The sequence below is a fragment of the Saccopteryx leptura genome, chromosome 5 (genome assembly GCF_036850995.1).
Source record: "Saccopteryx leptura isolate mSacLep1 chromosome 5, mSacLep1_pri_phased_curated, whole genome shotgun sequence".
In the NCBI taxonomy this organism is placed as follows: Eukaryota; Metazoa; Chordata; class Mammalia; order Chiroptera; family Emballonuridae; genus Saccopteryx; species Saccopteryx leptura.
In genome coordinates, this window is record NC_089507.1 from 198,322,264 (window position 1) to 198,341,137 (window position 18,874).

The 18,874-nt window shown below is 44.7% G+C and overlaps 1 protein-coding gene across 2 annotated transcripts in view; it reads right to left on the reverse strand.

Annotated features, from left to right (window-relative positions):
- DOK5 (docking protein 5) overlaps window positions 1–18,874 on the reverse strand; it is a 114,484-nt gene that overhangs the window by 7,204 nt on the left and 88,406 nt on the right. For both annotated transcript variants that reach the window (XM_066387447.1, XM_066387448.1), the window contains exon 7: window positions 496–616. In XM_066387447.1, coding sequence (XP_066243544.1) covers window positions 496–616 — 121 coding nt within the window. The remainder of the gene's footprint in view (window positions 1–495; window positions 617–18,874) is intronic.

Consider the following 18,874-nt stretch of genomic DNA (forward strand, 5'->3'; position numbering starts at 1 on the left):
TTTGAGAATCACCTCGAGGGCTTGTGAACACAAAGAAGCTGGTCTCCATCCTCAGGGTCCCTGATTCCTTACGTCTGGGAGGGGCCCCATAGCTGAGCTTTTAGCAAGTTCCCAAGTTATCCGGATGCTGCTAGTCACGAACTCACTAAACTACTTCTCCAAGCGTGGGTCCCAGACCTTCTGCCCAGGCTTGCAGGTGTTTGGCCACATCCTCCAGCTCTTAATCTCTGGGGTGGAGGGCCTGAGAATCCACACTGTAAACAATTCCCCCCGACGTTGTAGAGTCAATGCTGAGCAGTGAGACCCTGATGGGACCCTAGCCCGCGAGGAAGTGGACTACCCAGCCTGGCGCCCAGCAGCTGAGCTGAGCCGAGCCTCTCCCTAGGGCGTCCTGAGCTGGGCACCCACAAGCAGCCTCCACGCACAGTCACCTGCGCGGTCTCCCTCCCGCCCACGACCCCGCCCACGGCCCCGCCCCCAGCCGCCGGCACTCACCTTGCAGGCGGTAGAGCTGGCCGGTGCTGTGCTGCCTGGTGATGTGTTGCCAGTAGGCGCTGCGCGGCAGGGGCACCATGGTGCTCAGCGAGGCAGCGCGCTCGCTCATCTTCATCTGCAGCTGTGACAAGGCAAGAACACGGTGCGTCAGCTACCGGGGTCGAGGGCTCGGCCAGGCCTGCTTAACGGCACGGACACACAATGGAACACTTGGCAACGACAACCCAGAGGAAGGCGGGTGTAATCAACTAAAAAGAAAACATCTACATATTGTGTCAACTGCACACCACTGGATCTAGAGAAATGCCATTTTAATTGCTCCTATAAGAAACCATTTGGGTGGTAGGAGCGTTCAGTGAGATGATACCGGCTTAGCGTGCGCCCAGCACAGACTACATACAGGAAAACAAGGAGGACATTATTGTTGTTATTAACTGCAATGCCCATACAAAGATTTTTTTTTTTAAAGAAAACTCCCTCTTCTACACAAATCATCAGCATGGTAGTTCCAGGCATAATATCTGTACCTTCACTCAATAAAACCAAAATAATATGAGACTTCAGACCCTGGAGACCAAAATCTTTGTAGCTGATGAGATAAACTCCGAAAAATAATTGTAATTATTTGTTCCAAAGAAAATTTATCTGCTGCATTTACATGCGATGATTAAATTTTTCGGTCTCTAACAGAATAGCACAATTACCAAAATGTGTCCCTGAGAAGAATTCCACAGCGCTAGTTTTCATGGGGCAGTTTTTTTTATGTGTTTTTATTTTTCTTAAAAAGATCTTCTCAGATGAAAATGGCAAGAGGCTGAGAAGAAAGCTAGTAGAGACATTCTGTGGTGGTTTTTCCATTTCTGTGGATGGGAGAGTCTCCATGTTTAAGAACAATAAGCAAACAAACCAAAAAATAAAATAAAATTAAAAAACCCCAGTGACTTCTGGTGATATTCAACCTCATTCGCATGAATGCAAGAAACTAAGGATAGAAAAAGAACTGCATTTTCAAGGTCTAGTTATCTGACTTTCTTCCTCTAAAACGATTATATTTAATATAGTAAGAAATTTCATAGAAGAAAAACACGTGGGAAATAGCCATCACTTTGAATCATTCAGGACACGACTGTGAATATTGTTCTGCAGGCTGGTGTGCTTGGCTTTGGCTGTATTTTTAGAAAGCTTCTTCAGGAAGAAGGAAATGACACCAGTGTCACATTCCATAGAGAACATGTCAAGGGCTGGCTCTCCATTTCTTTCTCAACCCTTTAAAAGAACGACTCGTTTTATGAAAGGAGTGTTTCTAATTGTCTTCGGAGAAAAATGATGGAAAAGTCTTATTTCATGCAGAAATGTCTGAATTCTCAATGGGTGAGAAGACTTAGCAAGTGATTTGGTGGAAAGTCGAAGAGGAAATGTCCACCACCCTCCTTTTTCTTTATTGTGGCAAGTTAACTGACAGTGGAGATCAAGGTGACGCCCTCTGGTGGAAATATAAATCAACACTGCATTTTTAGAGGAATTACAACTGGGTAACGTGAGGTATCTACAGAGAAGGCATTATATTATATTATATTATATTATATTATATTATATTATATTATATTATATTATATTATATTATATTATATTATATTATATATTATATGTATTCTTCCTTACTTTTAAACATTTTATACACTTCTATATAGTTTGTTTTTCCTTTTAAGTAAACATAGTGCCTTTACATTGGAAAGGGAAAAAAATGTATAAGTAGCAGTAGTTCTGCTACAATGTGATAGAGACATCCCTGGAAAACCTCCCATTTTGCAAAATTTTTGGAAAAATCGGGTTATAGGATAATCACTTGAAACATATGCCCATGTATGACCAGAGTCATTGCCACTTCAGGAGATAAATTGGTGGCTAGAAGTTCACAAGGGTTACAGAAAATGCAGAAAGCCATTTAGTTGGAAATGCTGGCTTGCGAAGTCCAGGCTATAGAGATAGAGGAGGGATTCCACCCCAGAAGTGGGTGTTGAAGCATGTGTAGCCACACAAATGAGGGATTCCCCCAGACTACCTCTGGTCCCCAGGAAGGCTGCAGGGTGCTTGAGGTCACACCACTTGTCCTCAGTTGCCACTCTAAATGTTGGGCAGTTCTGATGTCTCTGCACTAGGAGATATGGCGATGAGGTGGCCCGTGCACAGGGAACTGTGAGTGTGGGCCAAGGAAGGGAGTTAGTGTGTGAATCGGAGAAGTCAGTGTAAATATGTGGGGACAAGACTGCTAGAATGACAGGGGCTAAAAGCCATAGAATGTTAGAACCAGAAGAGAAGTTTGTGATCCGTTTTGTTCATTGATGTATTCTCGGGTCCCAGAACCGTGCCTGGTGAACAACAGATACTCAGTAAATATTTGTTGAGTGAAAGAATGATTCCAACCAGTGGTGCAGGAGAGCTGTCTCAAGCCAGCTTGCAAAAACCAACTCTTACATTTTTCAGGAATTTTGTGAACTGGTTGTTAAATACAGCCATCATGAAATATCAAGTTATATATACTTAAACAGTTAAATAAAATATATTCAATATATAATGCATATATATGTGTGGTATATATGCACATAAAACCCACTTCCTAGCTATTTCACTATGATCTGTGCTCCAGAGGTTATTACACTGGTCATGGTCCCCATGTTCCATTCATCACTGTCCCCATGGGGCTCTGCTGTCTCACACCCTAATGGTCATCACTGATGTCAACCACCTTCCTGGCCCTGTAGGCAATGAATTTGCGATTCTTCCTCCAACCCAACTCTCCCACTTTACAGAGACAAATGAGGAAAGCAAGGGGAGAAACTCTGAATCAGCTGATCAAGAGTTAGAACTGAAGTTTTAGGACCCCTTAGTTTGGGACAAGTAACTAAGATAGGAACAACCACGTGAGCCATTGCCTCTGAAACCTCTGCCATGTCTCCTCCGCCTACAGCCTCCTCCTTCCCCAGTATCCTTCTCAGACTAACAGCCCAAACTTCCTAGAATAGGGTCCTCTGATCCTGCTACCCCTCCAGTCTCATGGCCCCAAACACACCCCTGGTCCAGCCATTTCCAGCCATACATCCGGGCTCTCACACATCACGCTATTGAAAATGCTGCTGCCCAAGCCAGAGTGCTGTCTACACTGGTCACCTGATTAACACCACCCTCCCCTCAGGAGTCCACTGACGAATCACCTCCCCTGGACATTATCCTGATACCTCTTCTCCCTTCATGACATCGAGTGCTCCTACCAGACACCTCAAAGTCCTGTTCTTGCTCTGATCACTGCACTGTGCTGTGACGGCCTCCATGCCAGGCTGCCTCCCGGAAAAACGGGAATTATAGCTTCAATCTCTGTATCCCCAGCACCTAGCGAGGCCCTCCAGAGGCTTACCCAACAGGGATGGATGCATGAATGAATGAATGAACCCAGCCTTTGCCCAGGCAGCTGGGAACACTTTCCAGAAATAAATCCCCATTGACCAGCAAATAAGTCATGTGAGCCCCAGGTTGAATTCCTGCTGAAGATTTGGGTCCAGGTTCAATGACCATGGCTGTCCCTGGCTATGCGGGTTGTGGTGATAAGACTGCCTCGTTCTACTTTGCCATTTGCGTGATGAGCAGCGAGGCCTCGGGGAAGATCCATCTCTGTGCACGGGCGCCCTCGGGTAGGACAGTCCCACTGCAGGGGAGCGTGGCTCTCCATTTCTTCATTCAATTAGCAGTGTGAGCTCACGATCCCACAGGGGATGAGAGACAAGGCTTCGTGCAAGTCAAATGCACTCTCATACTTCCATACTCAAAATGTCCCCCTAACCAGCAGCAATGCACGCAGGTCGCTTCCTAACTCAGCCTAATGAGTTCTCAGTAATCAGTGGATCTAACTGATGGGGTTCTGATGCTGCCAGGAGGGAAAGGGGCCTTCATGAAGTCTGAGGCTCATCTCCCAGTCTAGGTATTCTCCAGAAACTGTGTGACATGGGACATGCCTCTCTCTTTCTTTGAGCCTCAAAGTTTCCTTTCCCACATAACTTCCCTTCTACTGAGACAGATCATTAAACTAAACAAATAATCAGATTACCATAAAAACGGCAGAGGCCTTGCCCCATGCTACAACATGGGTGAGCCTGAAAACATGATGCTAAATGAACGGATCAGACACAAGAGGCCACACGGTGTATGATTCTGTGTCTATGAAATGCCCAGAAAAAGCGACTCCAGAGAGAGAGGGGTTAAAGCCATGTTGCCTACGGCTGACCAGAGGTGATGGCTTTCTTTGGAGGTGGGACAAAAATGTTCTGGAATTAATTGTGTGATGTTTTCACACGCAAATATATTAAAACCATTGAACTGTATAATGGAAAGGGTGCCTTGTATGGTATGTGAATTATATCTCAATAAAGCTGTCATCAAAAATATTACATCAGATTGTATGTGCTATGCCGACTATTTTTAAAAAGCATGACATGATGAGTTAGTGGGTGGCTCTCTGTCCCAGAGAAGTAACATTTAAACTTTGAGTGACAACTGACCCAAGCATGGCTTGCCATCATTATCACCATCAACAAGGCAGATATCTGGAGCCTTTGGGAAACCTCCCAGTACTCACAGCGAGTGGAGTGCTGATGGCCGGGACCCCTCCCTCAGAATGATGGGCAAATCGTAGCCATCATTCACCTTCTTGGGAGGGAAAAGTTTCTGAGGAGCAGGAGGCACAGCTTGTCAGTAAGCAGAGAAAAGCGGGCGCCCTCCACGCGGCCAAGCACGCTGCCGTTCCCGCATTCGGCATCCGGCTGGGCTGCCTGTGAGTCTGAGACAAGGGCTGCAGAGCGGTGTGCAGTCTCAGCCCTGATACCACACCACGTTGTCTTTCTCTGGAATCCAGCTGTTTTTACAGCAGAGGATTGTATCTTCGGAAACTGAACAGCACGACAGGGTGTCACTGTTTGCTGCTACAGTCAATCGTGAGCACCATATGCCGTGTTTGCGACAGGTCTGGATCCATTCAGAAGCGAGCGGAAATCATCAGGAGTGGAGTGATAACTACAAGACCTAATTCCGTCCTCACCAGGCTCACCCTTCTCCCAGGTTGCTCCTTATCGGGGGACTCAGATGGGTCTCTGCCTTAGCAACTTTGCATATGCAAATTATATGGCTGTTTTCCATTCACTCAACTTGCTGAACAAGGACACGGTTTGGACAACAGCATTCAGCTGTGAGTCAGAGCTGCATCTGAAATTCTGTTCAACCTGAGAGAGATGTCCAAAGCTCACCCAAGTCCGACAGTATCCTCTAAGAAAGTATCCATAAACTGACTTACTTTCTATGGATATTTTAAGCACAAAACGTGGGCAAAAGGTTAGTCAGAAGGGACAACTCAGTCTGAGAGAGAAAAAGTCAAACTGGGTTCCAAAGAAACTTTTCTCTCGGTCGTTTCATTCTACTCACAACTCAGCTCTCATCCACACTAGCCTCTAATTTCATTGACATTCTCCATTTGGCTTCCTGAAAGTGAACTATGTCTTTATGGGCAGCCTACCTATTCTCCTGTGGAAATAATATTTGAAAATATACTCTGCCTTTGCTTTTGGGCCCAGAGTCAGGGGTTCTTCAACCTTAGCAAACATAGGAATGACCTGGAGGGCTCATTAAAATGCAGGTTTCTGGCCCCACCCCAGTTTTGGGGTTAGGGGCCAGGAATTTGTATTTCTACCAAATTTCCAGATGATTCCGATCTTACTGGTCTGGGGACCACACATTGAGAACCATTATCCTATGTTACCACCTTCAGACCAATCATTCTGGGAATAATGTTTCCCATTGTGGTAAGAGCCCAAACTTGGCCAAATATTGGATTGAAGTCTGGAATCTACCACTAATTGGCCCAAACTTGGCCAAATATTGGATTAAAGTCTGGAATTCTACCACTGGGAACAATTTTTTTTTTATTTTCTGTTGCATGAGGTTTTAGAACTTTTTCTATATATTTCTGCATCGCTGATTCCAAATCTGAAATCTGTTTTTTGGTGCATGCTCTAGTTTTTATGCAATTTTAATTTCTTTTTGTTACAGTTAATGGCATGCATTGGTTTTTAAATTGAAGTTAAAGGGCACCGACTCTTGGATTGAATATAACCACAAGGCAATTAATGTTTTACAAACATCACTTTTACATAATTGTAGTTGTTTTTAAATGTAAAAAATTATTATCTGATGAAAACACCCTCTTATTTTGTTTTAAGATTGAATCATGGCTTCTTGGAGTAGGCGTAAATGTAAGAATAGTCCTGACACCTTCTGTTATATATGTGGCTGTTACACACTTCAATGTCAAAGGCGCAATATTTCATCATTTGTGACACGTGCATATATTGCCTATTTTCAATTTTCCTGTGGCGATCAAGACAAGAATTGGGCTCCTCATATTGTGTGTCATAATTGTGAGGAAATGCTTCGGGACTGGACAAAAGGAAAATGCAAAGGAATGCCTTTTGGTATTCCCATGGTTTGGCGTGAACCTAAGGACCACAGCAGTGACTGTTATTTCTGTTTGACCCATACAAAGGACATCAGCAAGAAAAAATGGCATATGATCGCATATCCTAATATTCCTCAGCAATACGACCTATCCCACACTCTGAGACACTCCTGGTTCCAGTTTTCAATGGTTTTATTTCTTCTAAGGACGAAGAAAGTGAACATGGTGATCAAGTGTATTTTGATAAGATGCATGAGGAAATGGTTGTAGAATCTGAAGGGTCTTCTTCTGATGCCAAGCAGTCATTAACCCCTCAGCAGTTTAGTCAACTCGAATTGAATGACTTAGTAAGAGATTTGGGCCTATCAAAGAAAGCAGCTGAGTTATTAGCCTCCAGTCTTCAAGAAAAGAATGTACTTCATGGGTCAGCTAAAGTATCCCATTTCAGGAAGCGTGAACAAATTTTTGTGGACTTTTTTTCCAAAGACACTTTTTTTACTGTCATGATATCAGTAGTCTTCTCAGCCAGCTAGGTGTTACCACTTACAGTCCAACAGAATGGCGGCTATTTCTTGACAGCTCTAAACAGAGTCTGAAATGTGTTCTCCTACACAATGGTAATGTTTATGCAGCGGTTCCAATTGGTTATTCAACTCATCTGCGAGAAGATTATAATGACATAAAAATTGTCCTCGACTTTCTGAAGTAAGGAGCATAACTGGATCATTTGTGTGGATCTTAAAATGGTAAATTTCCTACTAGGACAACAGAGAGGTTTCACGAAGTATCCTTGCTTTCTGAGTTTGTGGGACAGCCGAGTTCGGGAGAAACACTGGACACAGAAGAAGTGGCCGAAACATGAAGCTCTGGAAGTAGGGATGCAAAATATTGTGAATGAACCTGTAGTTAATCGAGACAGGATCATTTTTCCCCCACTTCACATCAAACTTGGCTTAATGAAGCAGTTTGTTCAGGCTTTGAATAGAGAAAGTGAATGCTTTCAACATATTATTTCTGCTTTTCCTGCCTTGTCTTTCAAGAAGATAAAAGCAGGTGTATTCAATGGACCTCAAATTCGAACCCTCATATGTGACAAAGAATTTGCCAGGAAGATGAATAAGGAGGAGAAAGCAGTCTTTTGTGGCAGTTACAAAGAACTTCCTTGGCAACAAAAAAGCAGAAAACTATGAACTTCTGGTTCAAAGGATGCTATTGGCTTTCCGCAACATTGGATGTAACGTGAGCATTAAGATTCACTTCCTGAACAATCACCTTGATCAGTTTCCTGAAAATCTTGGAGCTGTTAGTGATGAGCAGACTACTGCTGGAGCATCAACCGAGATTGTCTTCAACAAGTACACAAACGCAAGAGCTACAATTGCAAATTTTTGTCTGAATAGAATTTAAATAAGTTTTGCGCAAATTTTATGATTAAAATAATTGTTTTAATATGTTCTATTTTGAAATTGTAGACATGTTCTGATGCAATCATATCTTTTAGTGTATTAGTGTATTTACTGCATTATACAAATTATTATATTTTCACAAAGATGATGCCCAAGAAGACATTCTACTTCATTATGTTAAACTAAATGTTGAAAATTTTACAATAAGATAAAAACCTAAAATCTTGAATTGCAAAAAAACTATAGCTTACAGAGAAAAACTAATGTCACCTTTGAGATCAATACACTCGAATTAGGTAAGAACAAGTGTTTTTTTGTGGATACAACAAAAATTTTGTTCCCCAGTGTAATTGTATAACTCTCGGCTAGTTATTTAACCTCTTTTACTCCTTAGTGTCTTGTAAGTAAAAAGAAAAGAGAGAAAGTGATTCCTAATTTACAACCCATTCCAAGAACCTACGTGACTCATGATTCCATAAATGTTAGCAATATTTATAATCAATCAAAGTACTGTCTTTAGCAACAGCTTTTGAACAAGGTCCTAAAGAGAACATTCACCTTTTCTTCTTGCAGCTAAATATTTGGTATTGGACTGTGTTTTTGGTTTAAAGGCAGAAGTTTTAAAAAGTTTTCAGGCAACAATAACAACAACAAAAAATCTACGCAATCGGATGAAACATCACTTCTGAGGTTTATTGAACACACTTATAAAGTTCTAGCAAACGTATCTGCTTTGGTGCTGGGAGTAATTTACGATAATAACAACATGTGCTGCGTTCTTTGGGGTTCTTTCTGCTTGAAGAAGCAGGCTCATTCAATCAATATCAACTGCTTTAAATGCTAATTGCTCTGCTAAGTGGCAGGAACCAACTCCTCTGGCACAGCCTTGCAAATGTCGTTAAAGAGGTTTTGTAACCATTGTGAGGCCACCACACTGTGGATGTGAAGCGGTAAGCCCATCTCCAAGTGCTCGGAGGCCCGCACCAGGCTCCGTGCCTGCCCTGGGCTCCGTGCCCGCCCTGCCTCCACCTGCTTGACAGGTGCGCTCCCCTGTGTGTTAGAGGAAGAGGGAGGTCTTAAAGGGATCTAGTTTTCTCCAGTGAGGGTGCTTAACAACGTGTTCTTGCTTTCCCAAACACAGGAAACCCTGTAAACATATCCTGCTGATATGCATGTAAAGACTGGTCAGTGTCCAATACAAATGGACAATTAGGATGTTGGTCAAATAAATTTGTAAATATGATATATAGGTTTACTCGCTTATAGTTTGCATTGGGTGTGGGGGACAGGCTGTAAGCAGGCAGGGTTGTTATACCCTAAGGCTTAGTTTTAAGACTAAGCCTTTCCCACACTAAGTGACTTTGATTCAGAGACTTCCTTGTTTGTATATTGGATTAAAGGTTTTGATTTCCACACTATAAAATGGGGCAGACTGGGAGCTTGCGCTCTTGGTTCCTGAGATTAGCATTAGAGAGGAGAGCAGAGAAAGGCCACGTGGAGGAGAGGAGAAGCAGCCAAGATGGTGGAGTGCTAAAGGAGAAGCCAGTTTGTGCAGAGTTTGTGCAGAGAGTAGGAGATGGAGAACAGAGGTGAATAAGGCTGGTGAGCTAGGAACCTTTCATTCTAGGAAACTTGGATAAGTCAGTGGCTTTGGGAGCCCTGAATGGAAAGGGAAGTGTTTTCCCACTGTGTGTATTTCTTGCCTGCCGGGTGCAAGCTAGAATTAAAGGTGATGGTCCACCAGTTCTTGGCTCCATTGTTTCATTACCGTCTGTCCAAATCCAATGCAAACCGGCATGGGCCAGGCGGCAGCGATGGTGGCCGTGGCTACTGGCCATACACGCGGCACTGACATACTGTTCTCGGCACAACAGTATGTTCACTGAGGGGTCCGTGTAAGTTGTACTGTGACCTTTTGTACACATGAAGGGCATCAAGGCACACAGTGTCAGGCTGTACTCTCTGGCTCCTGTTCCATTTCTTCCATGGACCAAGGAGCCCAATTCTCAGAGTCACCTTAGATCCATGGTTCTCCCTGGATCAGTGAGATCAGATTTTCCTGAGGGCTTACTAGAAATTCAAATTCCAGTGCCCTACTCCAGACCCCCAGGAACACTGGGGAGGTGGAGCCCAGCGACCCGCGACCTTTGGGCTAAGTGAAGGTGGAGAACCAATGGTTCTGCGTGTCCCTGTCCCTCTCCTGCACCCACAACCTATTACCCCTGCCCGGCCCGCAGACACACCTACACTCTGGCCCTGCATGCTCTGTGTTCTACCTCCACAGTCTCCCAATCATGTCCCTTCCTTTCAGTTCCCAGCGAATCAAAATCCTGGACTTTACGTTCCTGTCCTGACTCTTCACTTACTCATTCTGAGTCACTGAGTCTCAGTTTCCCCTGCTATGAAATGGACCTAATAATATTGTCAATAACATGCAAAGTATTCCAGTATTTTGGAAAGCAATGCAACAACACTTACTTAAATTTAAAAAAAAATACTAATAACCTTTAATTCAGCAATCCTACTCATGAGTTTAGAAAGTCTAGTTAAAGAAAGTTTTTAGAAACTCAGTTAAATAAATTAAAGTTCAGAAGCTTAGTTAAACACACAGTATATAAAGGCATGTGTCCATGTTTATTGCAGTATTACTTATTAGTGGCAAAAGAATCTGATATTCCCATAGATAGGCTTAATAGATTAATGTTCCATCAAGAACCTGAAATATCATGCAGCCATTAAAAAGAATGAAACCAAGGTTGGCAAACTTTTCTGTCAAGGGCCAGATAGGAAATGACTTTCCAGACCATACAGTCTCCATGGCCAACTAATCAACCTTTCTGTGTCAATGTGAAAGCAGCCATAACAATGTATAAATGAATGGGCATGTCTGAGTTCCAGTAAATCTGTTCTTAGAAAAACAGGCACACACCCATTCGCCAACCCTTGAATCAGACTTACATACTGCGTGACTTTTAACTATTTCTATTGGACATTTGAAATGTAGAAAAGAAAGGCTCTTAGCTTGAGTAACTTTTGACAGAACTTACTTTCTCTAAAACAAAGAGACTTTTAGCAGAACTTACTTTTTCTAAAAAGACTCCCTACCCCTGGCCTTGAGGCTGGTTTCTTCCCAGGCTGTGGCCTTGGAGAGTTCCGCAAGGTTGCAGATGTTCCCAGAATGTTTCCCTGTGAATTAATCTTATAGATAAACATTGTAAGAGAGCTTGTGTCACTGCTTTGTTTTACTGCTATGCTTCCCCTCCTCCCCATTCCCCAATCAGCGTGTAATTCTGTCTGTAAAAGCTAGCCCCAAACTGTGTCCAGGGCCGCATGATTTGAATAACTTAGGTCTCTGTTCAGTCGCCGGCTTTGAATAAAGACTCCTTAATTTGGCTACTTAATTATGTGGCAAAACGTCTGTTTCTTGCTGCTCCAATACAACACATTTACTACTGCATGAGAAAACCAGGAGGTAGTGTTTGTTTTTTATAAAATTGATTTTAGAGAGAGAAACATCAATCTGTTGTTCACTTATTTATGCATCCACTGGTTGATTCTTGTGTGTGCCCTGACTGAGGATTGAGCCCACAGCCTTGATGTATGGGGACAACACTCTAACTGAGCCAGGGCCAGGGGCTAGTTTTAAAGTGTGTAATATGATCAGATGTTTGTAAAACCAACAATGACCTTCAACTACCTATCTTATATATATATGTCTATACGTGTGTCTGTTTACCTATGTGTGTAGGCAAACAGATTTCTATATAGGATTATATGGACACAGAGGAGAACATAAAGTTAAGTATAAACTTCTAGAAGAGATTTAGGAGTTGCTGAAGAGGGGAAAGGGGTAAAGACGTGCATGCACACAAATAAGGAAAAGAAAAATATAGTACTAATCATCACTGATATGGTCATATTTTTGCAGTCGGTTAAATTTTACATACATGGTTTATGTAAACATAAATTAAATAGGATTCAGAAACCAATCTGTATCTCCAAGGACAGTTGTGAAAATTAAACAAAATAAAGCATGCAGACTCTCAGCACAGGGCCAGATGGAGCTCTTTACTCCAACTTCAATTATCCCTCAATTAGACTAAGCCCCCTAATGTGGTTTTCTGCTCACAGGCTCCCTAACAGCCCTGCCTTCCTCTTTCCCCTTCCAATGAATTCTGCGCTTGGTGCTCTTTGGTGTATTTATTCATTCATTCCATCTATTTATGGGCTCTGGGCATCATCTATGAGCCATGCCCTACAGTGGGGGCTGGAAACTTAGAAATAAATAGAAGGCAGCTCCTGTGCGCTCTGGATCTGAGAGAGAGAGAGGCGGGAGAGCTGGTTTTAAGCCAGCTTCAGTCGCAGTGCCATCTGCCACCACAGTGGGGCGCCCTCCTTGACAAAAGGGAAGACTCTCTTCTAAGCAGAGTGTTCCTTCCCAGGGGTGGAGAAGAGTCACTGGACATGGTCACAGCCCCAGTGCCCGGTATGATTCCTCACACACAGTAGGCACTTTATAAAAAGCAGTGGAATGACTCAGTCACTGATAGACGAATTGACTGACCTGACTGACTGAATAAATCATTAGGTAAATGAGAAACTTCTAGAACTGCAAGTCAATGATCATGACGGCTCAGGTTGCTTTGTGCTTAGTTAGGTGCCAGGCACTATGTCAAGCAATGACCTGCTTCATCCCATCTAACAGAGGAAGGTGCCGATATAACCCCCTGTACGGAGGGGAGACAAATATGTAGGGTGGTGAGGAGATTCACCCAAGGACGCTGAGCTGGCAAAGATGTCCAGCCGGGACTTAAGGCCTGGCCACTTACTCCAGAACTTAAAGTTCATATCACAACCCTGTGTGTGTCTCATAGAAAGTACTGAGGACGTTACATAGACCTTAAAGGATGGGTTTTGTCCATACTGATAAAAAAAAAAACAGACAAATTTTATTTCCAAGGCATAGAGAAATGGCAACTGGCCCACCATCTAGGCTGCAAGGAGATGGGAACCCCCTGGGCACCTCGACAAACATAATCGACCAGTGATTCAGCCAGGCTTCCGCTGCCCCAGGAGACTTCTCTCCAGTTGACATGAACTACCTGCCAGAGGTGGTCTTTCTGGGCTTCCTACTGAAGCCCGTTCTCACGGGCTGCCTCCAGCTCTGACATGCGTGTGGCCTGAAACGCCCAGAGAGCTGTCTTTAGGTTGTCCTGCTCCTCGCCCTTGTTCTGACGTTTGCAGGAAAAGCGGTGGGTATTGTTACCATCCAAATGTTCCCTAGATATTACAGAGTATTTAAAACTGTCAAGGAAATAGAATAAGCAGATGCTCACTTCTTGAACTTGAGAGAGTGAGAGAGAAAGAAAGAAAGACTGCTTCCCTGCTAGGGAAAAATCACAGCGGAGACGGCATAGGTAAGCAGAGCTCTGGCTAACGCAGTGCCTCCACTGTGGCTTGTGGCTTTGATAAAGCAGACTGTTCGTGAAATCAGCCATTCGGGGCCACATTTCCAAGTGCAGCATTTTGCTGAGTACCAGATGCACTCGAACGGTTATTTTCATGGGGCATGAAAGTGATTTGCATCTATTTATCCAGTGCCATCTGAATTCCCAGCCACACGCATAAAACAAAATCACTGCTCCCTTTGCCTCTACGCCTCCTTACTGAGGAAATCTCTCGCCGCCTGCACCTTGACGCTGAGGGTCTTGGGGACTGTCTTTCCTGGCCTCTCGAAGCTGCTGACTTTCCCAGAATCTGCGTGGGCATTGGGAGGAAACTGCAATCGCTATTCTGGCTTCCTTTTCCCTTTTCCCTCTGCTCACAAGATTATCTAACCTACTCCTAGCTTGTTCATTCAGCAAGCCTTTAGAAAGTCCTGTGTCTGGCCTTGACCTTCTTATACACACGTGGGGCCTGCCTCCTCCAGGCTAGCAGCCTCGAGTGCAGAGACCTTTTACTCAGAGGTCAGTCTCTGCAGCTAATGCGAAGGGCAGACTGAATCTTTCCACTCAGTGGCTCCCGTTCAATGAGAGCAGATGTTTGGGGACGAGATGCCATGCACACGCCAGAATTGAGACCCGTGAAGTGGAGGGGTGACTCGTGTTTCCCGTCTGATGCTCACTCCGGGCGCAAGTTCAATGAGTGGAGTAGTGCGCCGGTGGGCACAGTGCCCTGGGCCACGGAGATTGTCATACCGTGACACTTCAGTCTGCAGGGCAGGCATAATGAATTCTGTGCATGTTTCTGGAGGTCCTGGGGGAGCCCCACACAGAAGGCGGAGGCCTTCACTCAAAATCCCATGCTGCCATGCTTGTACAAACACCATCGGTACCCTAAGAAAATAACGAAGAAGAGCACTCAGCCCATCACCCAGATTGCTGGTGTGACCCATCTGTATTCCCTCGCCTCGGGGTGAGTCTTCCTCCAGGCCCGTCCGTCCCAGGCAGTTGGTGTGAGTAGAAAGGGAAGCACTGGCCCTGGCCGGTTGGCTCAGTGGTAGAGCGTCGGCCTGGCGTGCAGAAGTCCCGGGTTCGATTCCCGGCCAGGGCACACAGGAGAGGCGCCCATTTGCTTCTCCACCCCTCCCCCTCTCCTTCCTCTCTGTCTCTCTCTTCCCCTCCCGCAGCCGAGGCTCCATTGGAGCAAAGATGGCCCGGGCGCTGGGGATGGCTCCTTGGCCTCTGCCCCAGGCGCTAGAGTGGCTCTGGTCGCGGCAGAGCGACGCCCCCCGCCCCCCGGAGGGGCAGAGCGTTGCCCCTGGTGGGCGTGCCGGGTGGATCCTGGTCGGGCGCATGCGGGAGTCTGTCTGACTGTCTCTCCCCGTTTCCAGCTTCAGAAAAATACAGAAAAGAAAGGGAAGCACTGTGATAGGTCACACTTATTAAATCTCACTGTGTCCCTCCTCAGGGCTGCACATGTGTGTTAGCTCATGTGAACCACGCAATGTAAATATAATCACCACCCACATGGGACAGACGATGTAAACATGGCAGACGGAGGCCACGCTGCAGAGCTCAGAAGTGACGTGTGGTCCCTGACATGCTGACCTGTCACATTCTGGCCCAGCTCGCCGGCAGAACCCGCCCCACCTCTAGTCTCACCCTCTGCACTACTGACACTCGGGCCACCTTACTCGTTATGGGGCCGCCCGGTGCATTGTGGGGTGGTGGGCAGCATCCTCCGCCTCACTCACTGGATACTAGCGGCATCTCTCCCCCTCCCACAGGGTTGACATTCGAAAATGGCTCTAGATAATGCCAAATATGTCCTGGCCAACAAAGCTGCTTCCCACTGAGGACCATTGGTGTCACTGGAGTGCAGTGTGACTACACACTCACCTTTTCCTGGTTGTACCCTATTTTCTTCTGTTATCCAGGCATAACTCTTACCCCGGGCAGGCTTCAGGGACTTACAGCCTTGTGTAGTCATGTTCTGCTGTCCCCATCTTGAAAATCTTACTAATTTTTCAACAAGGGCCTGTGCATTTTCATTTTGAATCAAGCCTACAGGTTGTATAACCAATATTGCTCTTACAAGACTCAGCCTGCACTTGTAAAAATGTCCCAGCTTGGAAAAAAGATTTCTACGGGCAGCCTTCTGATTAGATGGAACAGGGTCTTTCCAAGTTCCCATGACATTCTCGCCTTGTTGATGGAAAAATATAAAAGCCCGGTGTCCTCTTCTGTGACAGACCACCTGCTGGTTCCAGTCACCGAGCACATTCATGCTCACACACATTTTGCACTTTCTATCATAAATTTTTGGTGTATGTCCATGCTGAATTTCCCCCAGTAAGAGCAGGCCTCTGCTACCAGAACAATGGCCCTAATCTTCAATAAAAGGAGAGATGAGGGAAATAAATGTCTTGGCAAAAACATAAAGGATGAGAAGCCTGCACTGTTTCCCTAAACCAGGGGCTGCCAACCTGAACACCTATCTGGGCTGTGCTGGTAGCATTAATGAGTAAAACCATCGGATTATGAAGGCAACGAGAAATGACAATAGACTAGAGCTGAAATGCTATAGACTAGAGCATTCATCATCTCAGATGGGTAGTTGCTACTCAATTTTAATTGGAGCAGCCAATGTTAGCAGGTATTCCTATTTCTCAAAAGCTAATAATCTGTATTCTATATGAAACCTCCCACTTCAAACACTGGGAACTAATTTACTTTTATAAAACTATCATCTGTGCCAATATCTTATAGACCCCCAAATCGTGGTCTGCCTAAGCCAGCTCAACCCGCCCTATAGTCTCTGGTAGTCTTAACGCCCATTCCCAGGTCTGACCAGTTGAGGCGTCTACCAGTTTCCACGCTGCCTGGAGGTGAGCCAGTAGATAGCTTCCCCCCATTTGCTACTTACATAATGAGGAGGATTTGTATTTCTGGCTTGGATAGGCCAGCAAATACTTGGGTAGGAGCCTAGTAAGTGGTCAATTTCCAATTCTACACAGAAAATGGACTGCACTGTATCTCCCCCTAAACATTGAAACTTCAGTGGGTGGCAACCATCCATCCTGAATGACCTCCCCAGTTCTGCATTCTGCTCATGCCCAACACTTTTAACCCTCTGAGTAGTACGATGGGTCATGTACGTCCTCGTGCCTCCTGACCATCCAGAGTACGATCGTATGTGTGTAAGGCCACATTAAAAAAGGGCAAATATACTTTCTCTTGTTTCCATAAATTGGTTATCAAACAAACATGATTTTAAGTTAATAAAACTGTAACTGGAATTTCATTTTTTTTAAAAGAAACCTCACTCCCAGAAGTCAGCAAGCATGAAAAAAACTCACTACTCCAAGGGTTAAATATCCTGGGCAGGGGGTGAAGAGCCGTGCAAGGCAAAGCATGTGTCCACTGGGCAACCAAAGTGGAACCCTGATTGAATGATGTCTATGGTATCCCTAAAAACGCCTGATTCTGGTTCAAACCATAACTGGCCTCTGATTTTACTGAGAGGAATTTGGGATCACTGCCTTTGCCTTTGGCACACTCCTACGAGGAAAAGTGAATCCACATGGCTCAGAGGGCAGAGAGCCCTTAAACACGCACGTTCGCAGCTGATGCCTAGAAACCGGGGTCGAGTGGGGCTCAGGGAACTGCAGCCTGCCTGCAGGCCAAGTCCCAGCGGCCTGTTTTTGGACGGTGCATCACAAGGCATGGTTTTTACATTTTTAAAGGTAAAAAGTAAATGAAAAGAGGAGAAGGAGGAAGTGAAGAAGAAGCAACAGCAGCAACCGTCCACGGCCCACTGAGCCTACAGGAAGTTCCCGTCTGGCCCTTTTCAGAAAACATTTGACAACCTTGTTGCCAACCCTTGTTGGAGATGGATAAATCACTTATTTCCTAACGTCTCAAAATGAAAATAGCATTGAACTGGTTTCATTCATCTCACAATCCCCATCACCATTCCCACCTCTGTCTTCTCTGCCACGATTAATGTTGGGAAAACCATCTGAATCCCCACTGCCCATCTGGTCAACCAGATGCTCCCTGATCTCACATGAACATCTTCTGTCCACGTTATGACCTGCTGTGTCACCACCACCAGGCTTTCAATGTACTTTCTACTTATAGAGCCACCATTGTAAACATTGCCACTGGTTTTAGAGTTCATAAACAAAGCTACAACCTGTCGGCAACATTCAATGTCTTTCCTTTTCCAGTAGAGGAACAGTCACCAGCTAAACAATGACCGTGGCAGAATTACAGGAGCTTACAGCTCTGGGGAGAAACTGTATAAGGTAGGGCAGCATTTCCTAATCAGGCAAAAGGCTTATTATAACCCACTGAAACTCACCGTTGCGTGTTGCAAGTTATTATGTTGTTATAAAGAGACTGAAAAGGGCGTGCTCAGAAAATTACAGTTTTCCCTAATGTACGGGAACAAAGGTCACAGCAGATTGAAGAAATAAGCCAAGTTGTATCGGTACCCAACCTGTTTGAATAAATAGCTTAGTCCGTCTTTAATGTCTATGACTAAAAGTAGGTTAATTCCACTTATCCTCTTTCAATTTCTAATCAATTCAGGAGGCATGCCTGGTGACTTAATTTGATTAATTTAATTTTAACTGAGTAAGTAAAGCATGGTGGCCAAAGTGTGGACACTGGTGCCTGGCTTGAAATCTCGGCTCCCTGACTTCTAGCTGACTTCTAGCAGAAGCATGCACTGTTTCCTTAAAGTGTGGGTGTCCACGCTTCAGACCCTTAGCTATAGAAATAGAATGACAGTGCCCATGTCAATAGCATCATGTAGTAGAATTAAAGTTAATACAAATCTAGTGCTTGGAAGTGTATTATCATCACCATCAGGAGAAGCAGGTAGTTAACTCTTATTCATCCTAAAACTCAGCACAGGTATAACCTTCTCCAACAGAATGGTCTTGCCTCTTAGCCCATTTCTAGCAACTAAAAATTTACCTAAGTTTTTAGGCTCCATGACATATTTTTTAAAAGTCCCTTCTCAGACC